This window comes from Pseudochaenichthys georgianus, chromosome 17 (assembly GCF_902827115.2).
Source record: "Pseudochaenichthys georgianus chromosome 17, fPseGeo1.2, whole genome shotgun sequence".
NCBI classification, from domain to species: domain Eukaryota; kingdom Metazoa; phylum Chordata; class Actinopteri; order Perciformes; family Channichthyidae; genus Pseudochaenichthys; species Pseudochaenichthys georgianus.
In genome coordinates, this window is record NC_047519.1 from 17,420,690 (window position 1) to 17,438,855 (window position 18,166).

The 18,166-nt window shown below is 39.5% G+C and overlaps 1 protein-coding gene across 2 annotated transcripts in view; it reads left to right on the forward strand.

Moving 5' to 3' along the window:
• The window catches only part of brinp2 (bone morphogenetic protein/retinoic acid inducible neural-specific 2), a 229,143-nt gene extending 217,819 nt beyond the window's left edge, over positions 1-11,324 (forward strand). For both annotated transcript variants that reach the window (XM_034105331.1, XM_071206358.1), the window contains exons 7-9: positions 4,105-4,327; positions 7,131-7,437; positions 8,051-11,324. In XM_034105331.1, coding sequence (XP_033961222.1) covers positions 4,105-4,327; positions 7,131-7,437; positions 8,051-8,872 — 1,352 coding nt within the window. In that variant the 3' untranslated portion in view covers positions 8,873-11,324. The remainder of the gene's footprint in view (positions 1-4,104; positions 4,328-7,130; positions 7,438-8,050) is intronic.
• The last annotated feature ends 6,842 nt before the right edge of the window (positions 11,325-18,166 follow it).

An 18,166-nucleotide genomic window follows, 5' to 3' on the forward strand; every position in this document is an offset into this window, starting at 1 on the left:
TATCCCCTGATTCGAAGTCCAGCACACTATCCACTGAGCCCTAGCCCCCAGTTTATAATGTCTGTCCATCTATTGGGAGATGTATGTAGTTTTAATACCTGCTATAGTCTTATAAATGACAACATAACTCATCTCTGACTACTTTATTAAGGTCAGGGCACCTTCATTGTTAAAGCTTTACCAACTAACACCCAGTTTACACTTCACCTTTCTTTTCATTTCACCATGTAAGCATGTTAGCGCAGACACACAATCCATACAAAAATAATACATAACATTTACCTTGAACTACAAACATATGATGGCCCTTAATTTGCTAATACAAGACTTTTATTCTGAGATGGTTCATGAATGTAAGTTTGAATGGGTGAATGCTGGCTTACGCAGTGTGTTAAATGAACAGCCCCAGCCAGCCAGTCACTTAGCTGTCGCCTCTGCCTCATGATGTCATGAATCACTAAGTCAGCCCGGAGATGGAGATTTCAGGGTTGTGCGGTCAGCCATTGTGAAAAAAAACCCTGAGAAAAACAGCCTCTTTATGTGATAGATTTTGAGTGAGCCAAATTGTCCATACATTTGGCACACGCAGTCATAAATGTCAGGAAAGGGAAGCAAACAGACAGACAAATGTATCCAGCGTAATGGCAGTGCTAATGGTTATTTCTGAGAGTGTGTGAGGCGAGAAAGCAGGAAATAATGCTCAGGGAGTGTTACAGGCAGATAGAGAGCGCAATAGTGATTTAAAAACCGAGAAAGGTATAAGAAATAGGGGGAAGGTGGTAAGTGGATGTACATGAATGTGTATATGCCACTGTCTGTGAGTAAATTATTGCTAGAGAGAGATGAAGACGGATGTGGGACAGAAGGAAGGAAAGTGATTTGAGGCATATGGAGGCATTGATCTCAGCGGATAATGGTCACAGTAAGACTCACTGCATGTCTCTGTGCTGAAGAAAAGAACGTCCCTCCACACGTAAATCACACGAGATATTCTAAAGAGCTAATTATATTAATACGAGGGTCTCCGAATAGGTACCTTGAATCTTGGCAGCCATATTTGAACAAAGTAGCTATGAGAGCAGGTTGTGTGTCTTTGTTTACATAAATGAACAGTAATCACTACATTCTGTGTTTTTTAACAGCTGATTACTTTGAGCAGATTGAGCCAAAGTGTATCAAGCTACTTTTCCATGGCAATGCCTACAAACATTGAACACAGCACATTCACCGCAGTGTAGCTTTTGATGTTTTGAAAAGATCAGTAGAGGTGAAACTAAACAAACACTCAAATAAACAGTGATAAAGTTAACATTGCCTCACTTATTTATCCTCATGTACATACAGAGGGGCTACGGAAGAGATGAGGGAGTAAGAGACGTAGAAACAGACAACTCGAGAGACAACGAGACAACCCAGACTCGCTAGTCCAGAAGAGAAAGATCACATCACAGGAAAGAGGCAGACATACACAAAGAGAAGGATAGAGAGAGAAAGCATTGTGTCATCTGGGATCACTGAGCACTGTAATATGCTTGAATCTCATCAGTTGAGCTCAGCTCAGGTCGGCTTGGCTGCAGATTTCCTTGCTGTCTCCCTGCCAACGACAGCACATGGGAATATGATTCTCCAGCAGACCCAGAACAAGCCTAGAAGGTCTAACTTAGCTGGCTTTGGGAGAAAAGGAAATAATAGGTTCAAGTTTCCCAGAGGCTTCATACTGGCATAATATTTACCAGTTGTTCATAATAGAACTCCAATGATCGTAACACCGGAACGCTCTTGGCAAACTCAGCACAGGGTACAAGCTGTGTCTTCTGCGCCAGTGTAATTCTCAGTGTAATTCTCAGTGTAATTTACTCAAATGGTTCCCAATCCTTTTATGCTGGAGTTCCTACACACTGACTTGTGAAATAGGAACCGTTGGATTTGATTGCTCATGCCCTTGTGTTAGTACAACACAGTAGATTATGTCAGACTAAGGTACCCATCAGGGGGAAACTTGGCTGTTTATAAAGTTTTAGAGCAGAACATTTTCAGAGCAGCATGAGGGCCAGTGAAGCCGGCCACATTTTCCTAAATTACAGCTCTGGGCTATTTCATGTAAAACTCACTTGTGCTAAAAGCTTAAGCTTAGATATGCAATATAAAAGCACCTTGAACACTGTAATCCAATTGCAAAACATAACAATAGCCCTTATGTTATGTTCACATTTCGCACCCTTTGGTAATGTTCGGGTCAAATTGACCCGGGACATATTTCAGGGTTTAAAAAAAATACAGAACTAAATTCAACATACACAAATCCTTATATATATTGTCTTTAACTCATTCCCCAACAATATAAATGAAATATATGATTAGTTTTAGAAAATACTCTTTGCTAGATCAAATTTAACAATGGAAGTGTCCATCGTTTTTTTGTGATAAAAAATGTAAAATACACTGTAATAAAAACTAGGTTTACATTTTGCTCATGCTTTTCTAGGACAAATGTAAATGAAAATTGTTTTCATTAATGTTTATTATTTTTAATCTGTCATATAATAATCAAAGCCCTGAAGGAAATAATAATGTTTCTGTGTGTTTTCTCTGTCTGTCTGTCCTGGTATTGTGTCCGGGTCAGATTGACCCGAACATCTTATAAAGGACATAAATTCGGGTGCGCATTTTTTCACAATTGGAAAACAATTAAAACAATTCCACATGTCCTTCACAATAAATAAGCCCGGCCATTGAGTTTCAGGTTGAACGAAAATATCTTTATATAGGTCAATTATTGTGTTTCACCCGTTGAGACCTGTTTTTAAAGCTATGGGTTTCCTTTTGACCTTCACATTATACTAAATGTATTACATTGTATGTTCATGTTATTGCCATTACAACCAAATGTATTCAGATGCTTCAATAGGCGTGTTCACACCGGAGTACTTTTCCCGTACTTTTCCTGTTTAGTTCTGTTAGTACCCCTTATGTCTCGTTCACACCAAAAAGAGTACTTGGTGCCGGGAACTTTTACCCCCATTTTTAGTGCCTACTGAGAGGTGGTACTCTCCTGAGGGAAAAAAGTGCCCCAGTTCTGATTGGCTGGGCGAATTGCAAACCACGCCCCGAAGCTGCTGGGAGTCCCAGCAGCTTCTACTGAAGCCAGTCCCCAACTCCGGGGACTTCCGGCCGGGGACTTCGGGTGGCAGTATACGCTGTGAAGTTGTTTGCGGCCTGCCAGTAAACCCAAAGCAGAAGAAGACGAAGTGACGTCAGCGGCTCATTTGCGTAATGTTCCCTTAGGGAATTTATTCCGGTGTGAACGCGATCGGCTCTTAGTTCCATAGGGGAACCAAGTGCTGGGAACTAAATGCTGGGAACTAAGTACGGCAAAGTACTTAGTTCGGCTATTGGTTTTGACTGATGTGTTGTCGGAAATGGCTGAATGGGAATTATGTTAGTGAATTCTGTTAGTGAATTCTGTTAGTGAATTTAGATTTGTGGGGAATGGCAACTGAAATAATTGATTTGCATTAAACCGTGCTTTTTGTCTTGTTTGGTTTTGACACAAATGTGCTGGGACAGCTTTGAATTGCATCCATAACAGTTTTAGGGGCATTTGCACCACATACATAGAACCTCTCTCTATTTAACCACATGCTCTTATGGGTCTATTCAGCTTGGATTTTCTCTTTACTTGTTTGGGCTTTTCAAGAAAGAAATACGACTTAAATCATAATGCCCATCTGTACGTGACACCATACTGTCAATCGTCTCAATAAGTACCGCTTCTAAATGACAAGGATGCAAATAATGCCACTGTGGATACTTTGAGCCTCTAATGTTGAGGTGAATGCTTTTAACCGCAGATTGAAGCACAGGTGTTTACTTCGTATTGGCAATTCATTAGAACATAACAGCTTTTTTTTGTATTGTAATGATACATGAAACTCCCCCTGCTACTATTGTCTCTGCATGCCACTAGGGATAAAGTAGACTTTGATGAATAGGTTTTCAGTTTTCAAAAGGGGTATTGTTAACATATGAATGACTAGAGTGTTTAATTTTGTCTTGTTTCTCTTTCTGCTCCTTTCCCTTTCCGATGCCTGTCCCCGCCTGCAGATGAATTCAAAGCCCTCCTGAAGCGCTTGCCCACTGACCGGTTTTTGAATGTGTCCATGATTGCCAAGTCCTGGGCGGCTGACTTGTCTCTGCAGAAGCGCTACGCCCAGCTGGGGTCCAGCTCTGCCCTGGTTCTGAGTAAAGCCCAGAAGATCATCAGGAAACTGTTCACCCTGAGCAAACGCTGCCCAAAACATCCTCGCATCAGTCTGCCCAGAGAAAGGTAACCCACGGGCATGCAATGAGAGAAAACCAAAAAAATTAAGCATTTTTGATAATTTTCTGCTTTGCGATGATTCATAACAGCTGTAGGCTCTCTAGCAGCCCACCTCAAGTGGAACACACTGTGAAAATCAAGAGCAGTCTGTCTGGAAAGTGCTTAATGTAGCAACAAACAAATGGTTCTGCACACAGGAAGGTTGGAAACATGCCAGCGGGGCAAACAATCGGTTATTTTAAGCTGATTCCCTTCCAAAATATCTATTTGAAGAATGCTGGCATTGGGATTTCAGATAAGGGCTGTCTCTGCTGCCAACTGATTGTACGGTAGTAAATATGTCCATCTGTGTAAAACTGTTGGGCATTGTGACAGAGTAGTACCAACATAATGTAAATAGCTGTAGCCTGAATGCATCAACCTGAATGGATCATCTGTTACTAACAACCCACAAAACTCCCAAATGGTAAGGCCCAGAAACAACTTAATGATAAATAAATTATAAACATTTTATACTCTATAGATATTACAATGACTCTAGCATTAAGTGTAAATGTAGCCCAAGAGATAGTCTTGTTCTTTCCCTGAGGGGTGTGATCTAATACAAATACATATTTCAATTATGACTATGCATACTGAACAACTTTATTTTTGCACCAATTCTGAGCAGTGTGGATTACGCCAGTTTACAAGCTAATGTTTACCTAGAAAATGAAAAATCCGCATCAGACAATATCCCATGAGCCATGTTGAAAAGGGGTTGGTCGTTCAACATTAACAACAAACGGAAACTAGAATGCTTTAAAAATCGATATCATGTCCAGCTCAAATTAGATTCAGAAATTCAGTTAAGTTCCCAAACCTTAGTGTGTGCCATTTTACCCAAAACCATGACGTTTTCTCAACCTAACCAATTTGTTTTTGTGCCCTTACCTGACCAAACCTTTACTAAAAACATGGTCAAAGTTATATTTTTTGATCTGAATTTTGTAATAGTTTTAGAAGGTTACAGACAGATTATGTTTGTCTTCTGAAGGGGCTTTAAACCAGAACACGATCATATGTGCCATTGAAGGAAGCGTGGACAAACCTTGCATTCTACTTCCTATATTGGCTCTGAATGTTGCCATATGTATGTTGTCAAGAACATTATCGTAATTCCAAAGAACACTGGGCAAGGTGTTTTACTGCACTGTGCAGGTGTTTGTAAACCAACCTCACTACCTTTTCAGTTGAACAGACAGAGAACAAAGCACCACTGTTGTTGAAACCATCTCATAGTCATTTGACAGGAAAACTGACACCCTTTCCTGAGCAAACTCTATAGCCATGCTTGACTTCTTAGCAATATAAACTTCACCAGGCTGTCATTACATGGCTGTTTTGTTGCCGTACTGAAGGGAAAAATAAAGACAATCTTGTGAAAAGCCGGTGTTAAGAGAGGTAAGGGAGGCTGGGTAAGATAGATGTGAACAGCAAGAGTGAAATAAAGAGATAGAGGAAGCAAATAAAGCAAAAGGATGCTGGAAATGCAAGAAAGACGTTATGTCGGGATTGAGACTTGTGTAATAGCGATGAAGGGTATAGTTACCGTAGGTGAAGGCATTTATATGTTAAGGTCTGTAGTATTGTGGAACGGTTTAATCAAGTCCTATACCAGACGGACAGCTCAGCACTTGTTTACAGAGGACTTTAGTTTACCTGACAGTGCTTTCCTGCTACCCGTCACACCATTCCCCTATCCTCGCCCTCTGCCTCACTTTCTGTGTTGCCTCGCTCTGTCTCTCTGAGTCTCAACTTAGTACCGACCAGCAACTACAAGTTATCAGGAGGGGCCATTCAGCTGCAAAAGCTCCCCTATTTTCTTCTGCACAAATCCATTTGTTTTATCATCATTCATTTATGTCTATTTACATAGGCCCGAGGGAGAGGAATAGCTGGAGCATTTGGGCAATGTTGTGTGTGATTTCCTGAACTTAGCCCGGGGATAGAATCTCTGCAGAGCCAATTTTCAGTCTGAACTTGTTGCTGCTCTTACCGCACCAAAGTGGATGGTAATTTATGTATGTCTGCATTTCATCTCTACTGCAGTCATACCGAACACCCACTCCATAAAAAAGTGTCAAATTGCCACCATCCAATTTTTAAAGAACATGGAACAAAGTGTGATTTCACTTTTCACCTACAAATAGGCTAGATGTGGGGTAAACAGTGGTGTGTTAAAGGGGAAATCTTCACTTAAGGATCTTATTCAAGATCTTTCGTGAAAATGTTAAATGTACTGCTCTGTAATGCTCTGTTTTGTTTGTCCTTGCTCTTATTTGTCTTCTCTACTACCAAAATTATCCCAACCCCATAGAACTCTGCAACAAACTAAATTAAGTTACATTTCTAGTCAAACAAATACAAATAATGAGTACAAGGTAATCCTAAACTTCACACTTATTTTATTCAACCTAAACAGATTATGACGACCTCATCAGAATCAAAATACCTTTATTCGTCCCACAGAGAGGACATTTACATTTGTTACAGCAGAAAAGAGCCAAAGACAGTTTAATGTTAACTAAGAAGCATACATAATAAAAAACATTAAAGGTAAAAAAAAATCAAATTATATAATTTACAAAATACAGACCCCGTAACAGTTCTCAAGATGTAGCAGCTAGGTATATATTGCACAGTTATTAACAGCATATATTTCACAAATTGCACATAATACACAACAACACAGAGACTGGCTGTCGTCAGAGTGAAACAAACAGTTAGCCACTTATCGTTGGATTGTCCTTTTTCTCTCCCTCTGCAGGCCTGTTAGGTTTTGGTTGAACCGGGCTCAGTCCCTGCTCTACTGCAATGAGCACGGCATTCTGGGCTCGTTCTTTGAGGAAGTGAAGAGCTGCATCTGCCCTGGGGAGCAGCCCACCTGCCAGGGAGTCGTCCCCTGCGTTGTGGGCACCTCCTCCACCTCCTGCTCCTCCTGTGCCACTGACAACACAACCCGTTGCGGATCCTGTCACCACGGCAACCTCCTCCATCTTGGTTCTTGCCGGCCGAGCATCTCAGCATCCCTGGACCACTATCTGAACTTTGACCTGGACATGCCTGATGCTGAGGTTCTCAAAGCTTCTCATTTTTATATTCAATTGATTCTTAAAGTCATATTGTACCTCTCGTTACACTTAAAAGCACAACATAAATGGTAAAGACACATTGTTACTGGGTTTCTTTTTCTGAAGACTCATACCTACAATGATAATAATTATGACAGCACATGAGGATACAGCAGAAAATGGAAATTAAATGTTGGTATAATTTCAAATGGATGCTTCAGTCCTGAAAAATCCAACACTCTCTGACAGAATCTAAATTGAAATATGGCAGCATCATCTGCACTGTAGCTTGTCCCTATATAATTATCTCTCTCATTAGTTCTGCCTGTCTTAAACTGTCTGTGGGAAAATTAGTTGAGCAGTTTCAAATACAAATCTGACTCAGAATCTATTTCACCGTGTCTTGGATTTAGAAAATAGGAATCATCTTTGACCTTTGCTTATTTTATAATAACATACAACTATAATCTAATATCTGGTATTGATCGAAATCCTATAGATTTGTGTAATCAACTCTGTAATAAGGCGATGGGCAGAACATCAGAGACATTGGGGTATTATTATCTGTCACCTTGTAGAAGTGATTTTGTTTTCACAGTGTGTTATTCTCTCTCAGGCGAAGCACCTCCTTCAGCGACTGGACAGCAAAATTGAAGTCCATGCCATTTACATCAGCAACGACGTTCGCCTGGGAAGTTGGTTCAATCCTGCCTGGAGGAAGAGAATGTTGCTGACACTAAAGAGTAACAAAAATAAGTCAAATCTTATACACATGCTGATGGGCATGTCATTCCAGATATGTTTGACTAAGAATTCAACACTGGAGCCCGTGCCTGCAATTTATGTCAATCCTTATGGAGGAAGTCACTCAGAGAGCTGGTTCATGCCAGTCAACCAGCCTGACTTCCCTGACTGGGAGAGAACTCGATTGGACGCCGTCGCCACGGCACAGTGTTACAACTGGACGCTGTCTCTTGGCAACAAATGGAAATCCTTCTTTGAAACAGTGCACATCTACCTGCGAAGCCGCATACTCACAGATGATCCAACAGTGAATGAAACTCTCTTCTATGAGCCGTTGGACCTGGATGACCAGACGTCCAACATGGGCTATATGAAGATCAACACGCTGAAAGTGTTTGGATACAGCATGCACTTTGACCCTGAAGGCATCAAGGATCTGATTCTCCAGCTGGACTACCCCTACACGCAGGGTACGCAAGACGCTGCCTTTCAGATGTTGTTGGAGATGAGAAACCGGATTAACCGGCTTTCTCCACCAGCACCGCAGCCACTGGACCTGTTTTCTTGTCTGTTGCGCCATCGGCTGAAGCTGTCAGTTGGCGAGGTGGCTCGCATCAAGGACTCTCTGCAGATGTTCAACTCCAAGCTCCCCAATGCTTCACCTGAACCTGAACTGGCCCAACTCTGCAGCTAGCTAGCTTAGCACACGTCAGGTTCAGGAGTGATGCTACCCATACCAAGTGGAGTTGCTGCTTGACTGAGCAAGGGTGGTCCTTCTAAATTAGCCTCTTGGACCCCAATCCTCTGGATTAACAGTACATCCAACTGCAAAAGCCGACTGCTGGGCTTTTCTTTGGTTTCTCTTGGCTGATGTTATGTTCCGTCATATTTGTTATCAGAATTGCCATCAGAGCACTTTGATGAACAGTAGTCATGTTGTGAGCTTTTGGAAAAACAGCTGATATCTGGACTCTCTTTTAGGAGCTCTGAAGTAGGAGCCTGGAGGCTTACCTTTGCTATTACTGCCATGCTTTTGGCTAACTGTACAACTGGATGAAGTAAAGAGACTGTCTTACACCGACAGGTTGTTTGATTCGGAACCTCAGAGAGCCGATGTCATTAAGCATACCTAAGACATCTGCCTTGCAAAGATAAAGGCGGTTTTGATATGTAAAGAGGAACTCTTTGGGGGTCTTCAAAAATGAGTAAATGGAAGAGGAGATATCCCCTTTTCTAACCCTATTTTATTTGGCTATAGAACAATCTTATGGGAAGGGAAAATGGGATAATATTATATATGTGGTAAATGAGTTGTTATGTTATGCTTAACAGTTTCAAATTTGATAATCCTGAACCCTGTTACTGTCTTTGACTATTTCTTTGTAATCCCTGCCTCCATTTTATCTGGCATTTGAAAACTTGTAAGTACAGTATCTATGCTTAACATCCGAGTGAGAAGCCTGTTAGTGATGTTCTGTCCTTGGTGGTGTGTCTATACCAAAAGAAGGTGAACACATTGGAAAACTGAATGGCAAATATCTTAAATGTTGAGTTCTTTTTTTTTTGCTGAAATTCATGAAAAAGTCTTCTGATGTGCTAACAAAGAGCTCTGAGGATATAGCGCTGTAAATAACGCTCCATCTAACCCAAGGTGTGGACATGTGCACATTGCTTTTTAGATAACTGAGTGCAAAGACCAAAAAAATGTTTATAACAAAACAAACTCATGCCTTATATGGAGAGTCAATGTTAAGATAAGAAGCACATTTCGTTTTTGTGTTTGATTTCCCAGCGAAGCGTGTATTGCTTTTTATATTTCAATATTTCTACCAAGACAGAACAACAGACACATTCTCCAGAATAGGTGGTAATGTATCTTTTCCATGTAAATGCCAGTCACACTTTCTGCAGTTACTTGTTTTGATTTGGTGTTGAGAAGCTTTGAGTCACTATTCACAGTGCACACCGGTAATGTCATACTGTAATTGTTCTCCTTCTATGTCCAATTAGACAAACTCTCAGTAACTGATTGAACCTGGTGGATTTCATTATGGTTTTAAAAGGTTTTCAATTCTTTGGTTTAGTCTCAGGTCAATTAAGCATTTTATTTCATTTTAATGTGGGTCCAATGTGAGCTGCCAGTTACCAAGGAGACTGGAGCTACAAGGTTTCTGCAGGGCAGTGATGTTGCTCTTGAGAACTGAAAACTTACCAGGATGATACTTGATATGATTCTACATTTACTTCACTAACTTCTCACTGAAAGTCATTAAACCTTGTATGTCATTTTCAGCAGTTCTTCTGTGCTCAGCTTGCTTAAGTAAAAACAAAGTGGTTTATCTATTTGGCATCCTTTTTTTCATTATTTGCTCATAACATGTGTAGTATGAAAAAACATATTAATATGTTAAGAACAGGTTGTCTTCCAGTGTTTTGACAACTCATATTCATATTTCTTTAACCAATTTCCTCGCCATGTGAGAACACGTTCTTGACCCCGCGACAGATTTACTAAGAACATAGTGCTTTGCCAAGATGTGCAGGTTGAAGAAGAAGATGGTGTGGATACAACTCAATAGAATATTCATGGGAATGCAGAAAAATCTAAAGAAAGAAGTATTTCTACCAGTTGAGTCTTCATAGTTAATTAAACATACAATATAAAATCAAGTGTATTGAGTACAAAAACAATGTCCCATTTGTTTGCTCTTAAAAATTAATCAGTTTGCATTGATATTAATGAATGCATGAGTTTGTTTTTAATTAGCTTTTTTAAATTAGGCTAACTTATAGAGGACAGTGATGTTCTCTTTGCTGTATAAATGTAGTTTGTTTTTATATGTAGAAATGCCTAATTTCAATATAATTAAACAATGGCAAATGTTATGAAAGAGATGTCACTTTGAGGCAAATCACATTTAAAACTGATTAGAAAAACAACACTGATTTAGACTCATTTTACAGTTTAATTTACCTAGCTAAAATAAATGCAGTCGTTTCACAGGCTGTAGTTTGTGGTGTGTCAAATTGATTTACATCATATAGACTGAAGTTCAATAAACAACTTTCTTCAACAGTATCAACAAATACTGAACATAACAACCTTCATATTCAGGATGTGCACACAACATATTATGTTTGCTGTAACTAATAAACTGGCAACTGTGTATTCCTTAATTGACTCACTATGAAAAAACAACTGAAATGTTTAGGGTTAGGTTTTTTTTGTTTTGTGTGCCCAACTTGTCTCCCTGTCTACTCCTGTAGTCAGATGATTTAGTAAAATTACATCAGAACAATGGGGACAGCAGCTGCAACAGCTATTGTTGTATTATTATTTACATTAATAAAGGTAATATGTGATAGTTATTTATTTCCAAAGAGGGCAAAGGGGCATTGGTGTTTTTAGCCTCCGTGTATACATCTCTATTCTCTGAAGAATTTTTGATGCACCATATCAATATTTGATAACGACCTACCGAGCCAATTATTTGTTAAAATGAGGGCTTAACACCTATAATATATGACCCTGATTGACTGATAACTTGTTCCTTGTGTAAAAACCATCCCATTTGTTACGCTCAGATTTTTAAGGCATAAATTCACAAGCAAAACTGACCTTCATACATCAAATACAAAACATAAAAAAGCCCTCTGTTCACATGTTTTCCCTGAGATTGTTTGCACAATCCTCCATGAAATGCATTTATAACACGAATGGTGCATTTGCTTGAAAATCTTACCTGTGTTTAGTGTGTCTGGGACAGAATGTGTCCGATCTGCAGCTAAGAAAAATGAAGTAAAGTCTTAGTAGAACTAGCAATAAAATGGATGCATAAACTTCCAATTACCTCCGGCCCCTCATAATAAGATGAATGTTCTCTAATATACGGAGTGCAGGGTTTTTTGTAAGATGAAAAGCCAATTTCCCTAGTTGTCAGGGAGAAAACAAGAACCAAACGCACACTGTCACATTACATCAGACTGCTGGTTTATCTGCTGGAGAAAGCAAGAGTGGGAATGGAGAGAGGGACAAGCAGAGTGACATAGACAGGAAGAGAGAGAGAGAGACGCCTAACGATGGCCAACTTGAGCAGCCTGTATTTTTTTTTTTCCGACTCCATAATGAGGTGGTGAAGGAGTCACTCTGCATTGGGTTAATAAACAGTTATTCATCTTCAGCTTGGCACCCAGGAAACAGGAGTGGGTTTGCCCTTGGTCTAATCTTCAGGCCTGTGGAAGACAGCTAATCCATCAGAGCACTATTTAGACTGCATACTACAATCTTTCTGGACCTCCCAAAGAAGTGGGGGAAGAGAGAGAAAATGAGAGAGTGATTGAAAAGGGAATATATGACATAGAGGGAGAGATGGAGCCAAGATAGTGTTGAGAGAAAGTAGGAGGGAGAGAAAAGGTGAGAGGGGTCGTGCTGCTAGTCGTGCAGTGATTTATGATGTTTAGGAAGTCAGAGAGTGTGAATTAATGAGGTAGAATTGGGGAAATCGACTGGCACGTGCATGTTCGTGTACCTGTAAGTCATTTGACATAGTCATCAATAACGGACGAGATTTGAGGCTTTGAAATTACTTTCAAATAACATTATTACAAAAGAATCCATATAAATGATCCATCTTCGGAGACAGTTTGAGAGGGAGTAAAAATAAAAAGTTGGAGCTTGTTTGACCTCCTCCGATTGAGGCAGAGGCAAACTGAGCTTTTCTATGTACGGTGGTCTATTATAACTATCATCAACAGCATCATGACTGGCAGACATGAAATGCAGGTCTCATACAGCTCGTCAGTTTCACTCAACAGTTCGCCAAAAAATATAAAAGTCATTTATTCCTCATATTGCTTTCCAAGACTCTCTTGGCAAACTCATTCACTACCTCTGACCAACAATAGACAAGGTCACATTACAATTCAACTATAGTGTTGTAAAAGATTTATTTCTCGGTCAGAATTATATAGAATTATATATATTTATATTAAGCAATATGTTCACCCCTGTTGCATATAACCTACAAAGGGACACACGTTTCAACAGTTCCATTACTCATTTCAAAAACTATACTATAATGTACAGTGGTAATAATACAAACAAAATATAAAAAGTAAGCGGAGGGAGTTTTAATAATACAGCCGTATTAAAATAAGAGCATTAATAACTGTTTTAAGGTTTTGTTAGTCAGAAATGGCTTCTTTAGGAATAAAATGGGTTTTATTTGCAAAAGAAACTGGCGGACAGACCAAAGTATTCAGCCAAGCCTCTCTCTTCTTCTTGTCTCTCCTTCCGACTGCTATCTTAATATGAACCAAATAAAGTTAGTAAGTGCCATACTCAGCCCTTGCGGTCTTAACAATAATCCTTTTGTTTTTCTTACAACAACAGTGTTCACATGTTCGAGTTCTAGATGATGGTAGATTACATTTGTTTATGTTATTCAGAAAGAACCGAGCTGGAAATTAGGATTTGTCATTTTCCTCTAAAGATGACGATGTATTGGAATTTGAAAGAATACGTTTTCATTCAAACGATCTTAAGTGGTATTTTTCCTGCTGTTTTTTTTGTATGATATCACACACAAACTGAGTTATAGGAACAAATATGAACACAGATGCTTTCTTTAGCTCAAACTCATGTAATATCTTGATGAAATTACAAGCATAAGGTATTGTGTATGCTACTGCAGGAAGGGTGAAACGTTGACAGTCCGTGTAAGTGGGATGTAAACACTTTGCTTGCAAACGCAACAAACCAAAGGCCCATGGGGCTTCACACATTGACCCTTGTAACCTTTGAGCCTAAACAGTACATGTTGCATGTTCTGTGGTTTTAGAACATAATCTCTTCTGCTTATTAGATTGCTTCCTTTCTCTTCAAGCCTTACTCTAGAATATAAAACTTTCCTTACCAGAAGTACAACAATGGCTTTATGTTCAAATATGCTTTTTCTCAAGTGACTTCCTGTGTTCCTGCATAAATAAATCACTCCACTGATTCAATAGCAAAAGTTGAAGAAAACCTCACATTCACTGAGCAAAACTGTGTTCAAAGATGTTATATTTACACCATCCTGTTTACGTGTTTATTTGCAGTTTTCATTAGCTAGAGGCCTGTACTACGAAGCCGGATTTTCGCTTAGCGAGCTAACTTCAGGGAAAACTAAATAGGGCAAAGCTGGGTTGAGTTCACGAGTTGATAACCAGCGTTGTAGGACCGCTTAGCGAGAGCGCGTTTGTTTTGGATTAGGTAAGCCGGGTAAGTCAAACCATCCAGGTTATGTTGAACCGGCTTCGTAGTACAGGCCTCTGCTGGGCTTAACGTTTTTTTGTTTTCTTTGTTTGGGGAGGAAAACCTCTTCAATCACAGTGTTTGGTTGGGTGTTCCATATTTGAGAGCATCGATGATGTCCGATTTCTAACAAAAAGTTAATGTAGCTTTCTTGTTTCTTGTTATGTAAATGTTAACATCAAGGTAACAATCTTTTCACAGGTTAATCAGGTTAAAAGCAGTAGGGAATTTTAATGAAAACCACATATAAATAATAAAAAAGTAAACTTATATTGTAATGTTTCTGTCAGCAATGACACAAATATAATTGCTAATATTTTATTCAGTTGTATTGACCTTTAAGGGTAGATAATTTGTTAACAGCGTATGTGCTAAAGAGGCGTTGTGTATATTTCAAAGGAGAGATAAAGGGTTTGATGTTCTGTCTGTTTTTGCTGTAGACTATTGAGTGCTCACAGGTCTTTAGGAGATTGAGAGAGCTTTTACTGCAAATCAAGCAAAATCAAAGTATTGCAGTAAGCGCCTGGATGTGTGCAATAGATTCACCAATCCAGTCTCTAAGGATTAAGTTTGATCCATTTGATGCATAGTGGGTTAAGAATTCAATGCAAACACAGATAACAAATAAGAGGATCAGTACAGGAAGGCTAGAGAGGATCTATATTGGGGGGGGTAATCATAAGAATCTATACTCCTCCCAGGGGGCTCCGCCCACTCCCAATTAAGACTATTGGGAGCAAGTGTGGGAGAGCCACACACCTGGAGCTGATCTCCACAACAACGGAGAAACAGGCTAACTGAACAGTTCAGTTTGGTGTGGCATCGGCTGAGATCACAAGGCTCCTAGTTTTGTAAGATTTTGACTGGTGCCCTGACTGTTTCTTGCATTACTGCAGTACCACTTTTGCCTGTTCTCTGTCCATGTTTTTTAGGACTTGAGCCATACCAAGGACAAAGGCTGGATGTCTAAACCTCCATCTTAATCATTCCATTTTAGATGTGTATTTTGTTGACAAGACTGAAATGCTATGGAAATACACATTTAAATAATTGAAGTCCCATATTATCCTGGTTTGAATAGACCAGTCAAAACAGAACCAAGCCCACCAGGAATGGTGCTGGGCTGTGAAGTGTGCAAACCAGGCAATAGAAGAACATGAAAAATAACAAGCCCCCCATTTTCTTTAACAGATTGTGACATTGTCAAGGTAGTGTGACCCCTTTCATATGTATACCATGTCAAGCTCTTATAGAGTCTCACACCCAGGCATTTACCAGGTCAGTCAGTTAAATCCCTGTGGGTTCAGGATCACAGGCTTTAGCGCTCTAATACATTGGGATGGGGCCAAACAGTCTTGCAGTAACACTAAACCTGTCTGGACAAATAACCAGTCTTTGTGTTTCAGCCTGTGTATGGTACAGGTCAATAGCCTAGAGCTGCCGGCAGGGGAGATGCAGCATGATGTTGCTAAGTTCATAATACAGAACCTTGAAGGCACCCACCAGCTGAAAATGCAGAAGTTTCATGAACTGCAATGTTCCCTGTGCAAAAACACCCTAAATAACATACAGTACTAGAACTGTTCAGTGTTGATGGCGCCGCAAGTTATTTGGAAGTTTTACAAGCATAGAGGATTGAGCCTGTGAAACAAACTTACCCAGCCACAGAGAAGAAGAGTGTATTCTTACATGAAAATAGATAGACTTTTTGCTTTCCTTCCTTGACTTTTTCTGGCCGTTGGTCTGTTGAGTTCTTCCCTGCAGATGCAGATCCATTGTATTTCATCAACCATACAGTGAGAGAATGAGTGACAGAAGAATAATTGTTGAGAGAGGCAATGAGAGAACAAGAAAGTAAAACAATGAAAGGATGACAAATTGAAACTGGGAAAGGGGCAGGCAAGCTGGCTGACATGCAAATGTTCCCCAGCGGAAGTAGCTGTCCCTTGTGATAGTGATCCTGTCATTTGAGCACAAGCCTGAACAGAAGGAGACGCCACAAAACAGAACAGGACACTTTATCCTGTTGGGCATAGCAGGGAGTTGAAAGAAACACACCCAGAAACAGAGATGCAGAAAATAAATCTGTTGGCTCATCGCTCCTGGGTTTCCAATTATCATTTTGGAAAAAAATTAACATTATTAAATATTTTATACCTAATAAAATATTGTATTATCCAACATTTTCCCTGATAAGATGGCACATTTAATTTATTCGGGCTTATAATAATACAAAACAAGTGGGTGTGAGGGATAATACTGTTTGGATAATGTGAGAACCCTAACCCTAAAACTCTCAACACACCAACACATTTGAAACAAAAAACACATACAGCTCTTAAATGCTTTCATTTTTTTTGTATTACCCTTGTTTCTGTTATTTTGTATTTAATCTATATCCATAATAATACAAAAAAAGGTTTATTTTGTCAAATCTACAACCCTAACGCTGCCAACATTCTCACATCTTCTGTTCTCCATTTGGGTGCATCTATTCTGAAAAGCCATTTAAGAGACATAAAGTCCATTCTTAATCTCTAGCCTAATTCATGATTTTAAAATAGTAACAATGTAAACAAACTGATACATTTACACTGTGCAGAAAACACTGCAGTGGTCCTTCTTGTTCAAGTAGAGATACAATTCAACTATGTAGAATACGAAAAAAGGAAAAAATACATAAAAGTAAGAATGTTATGCTGATCGAGCTGTCCTGACCTAACCTACCCCGTCTCCACTCGACATTCTTTGTCCTTAGGGCCTAACCAGAGATGCCCTCTAAGAGCATCTAAGATATTCTTGTTTTCCATATTTCTTCATTGGGTTGTCTTTTACACACACACCAAAACACACACACACAGCGAGCTATACAGATTCATATTCAATGTGTGTATCTGCATGTCACTTCAATGTAGTCTCTTGTATTGAACTATAATCCAACAAATACAAACAATATAGCCGGTCATTTTCTTTAGATACAAGCAATAATAATCATCAATTTTATTATGTGGAGGATAGATAATGTTACACAGGCGATAGATACAAAGAGCATATTAATTAAACTGTGTGCTGCCTCTGTAAACGAAACCTACTGTTTTATTTCTCACCGCAACATATATTCAGCAAGCGCTTCGATCATGGCAATGCACAATGCCCTGTTGACTCTTTTGTTTCCTTCCTGTTGCCACAGCACTCAATCACTGACAATTGTGCTGACACCTGCTGCTGTTCATATTGCATATCAAAAGCTCTACCTGCACCCCAGCCTCCACCTGTAGGTCAGTATTCCCTGAGGGGGGAGTTGTTATGGTCACTACCCACTGCCATTTGTGCTGACCCTGGTGTGTTTGGGTCAGAGCTTAAGCACTATACTCTGTACATGTTGTACCTTAACATAATGATCTGTTCAGTGTGCCGTGGCTGACTGACCTGTGTTTTGAACATCTGTTTGGCTGAAACTGGATCTGTGTTCACAGTTGCATTTTTCCTTTTAGATAATGCACCTATCCCATGTTAGAAACATGATTTCCAAAAGATACAACATGATAAACTAGCTCACAGAAAGAAATAGGAGCCAGAAAATACAGTTATTATTATAGGATTGTTTTTACTTCCAAGTTTCATGAAAATACATCAAGCATTTTATAAAAATCCTTGGCTATGACCAGATAACGAGCATCTTATTTATCTCAT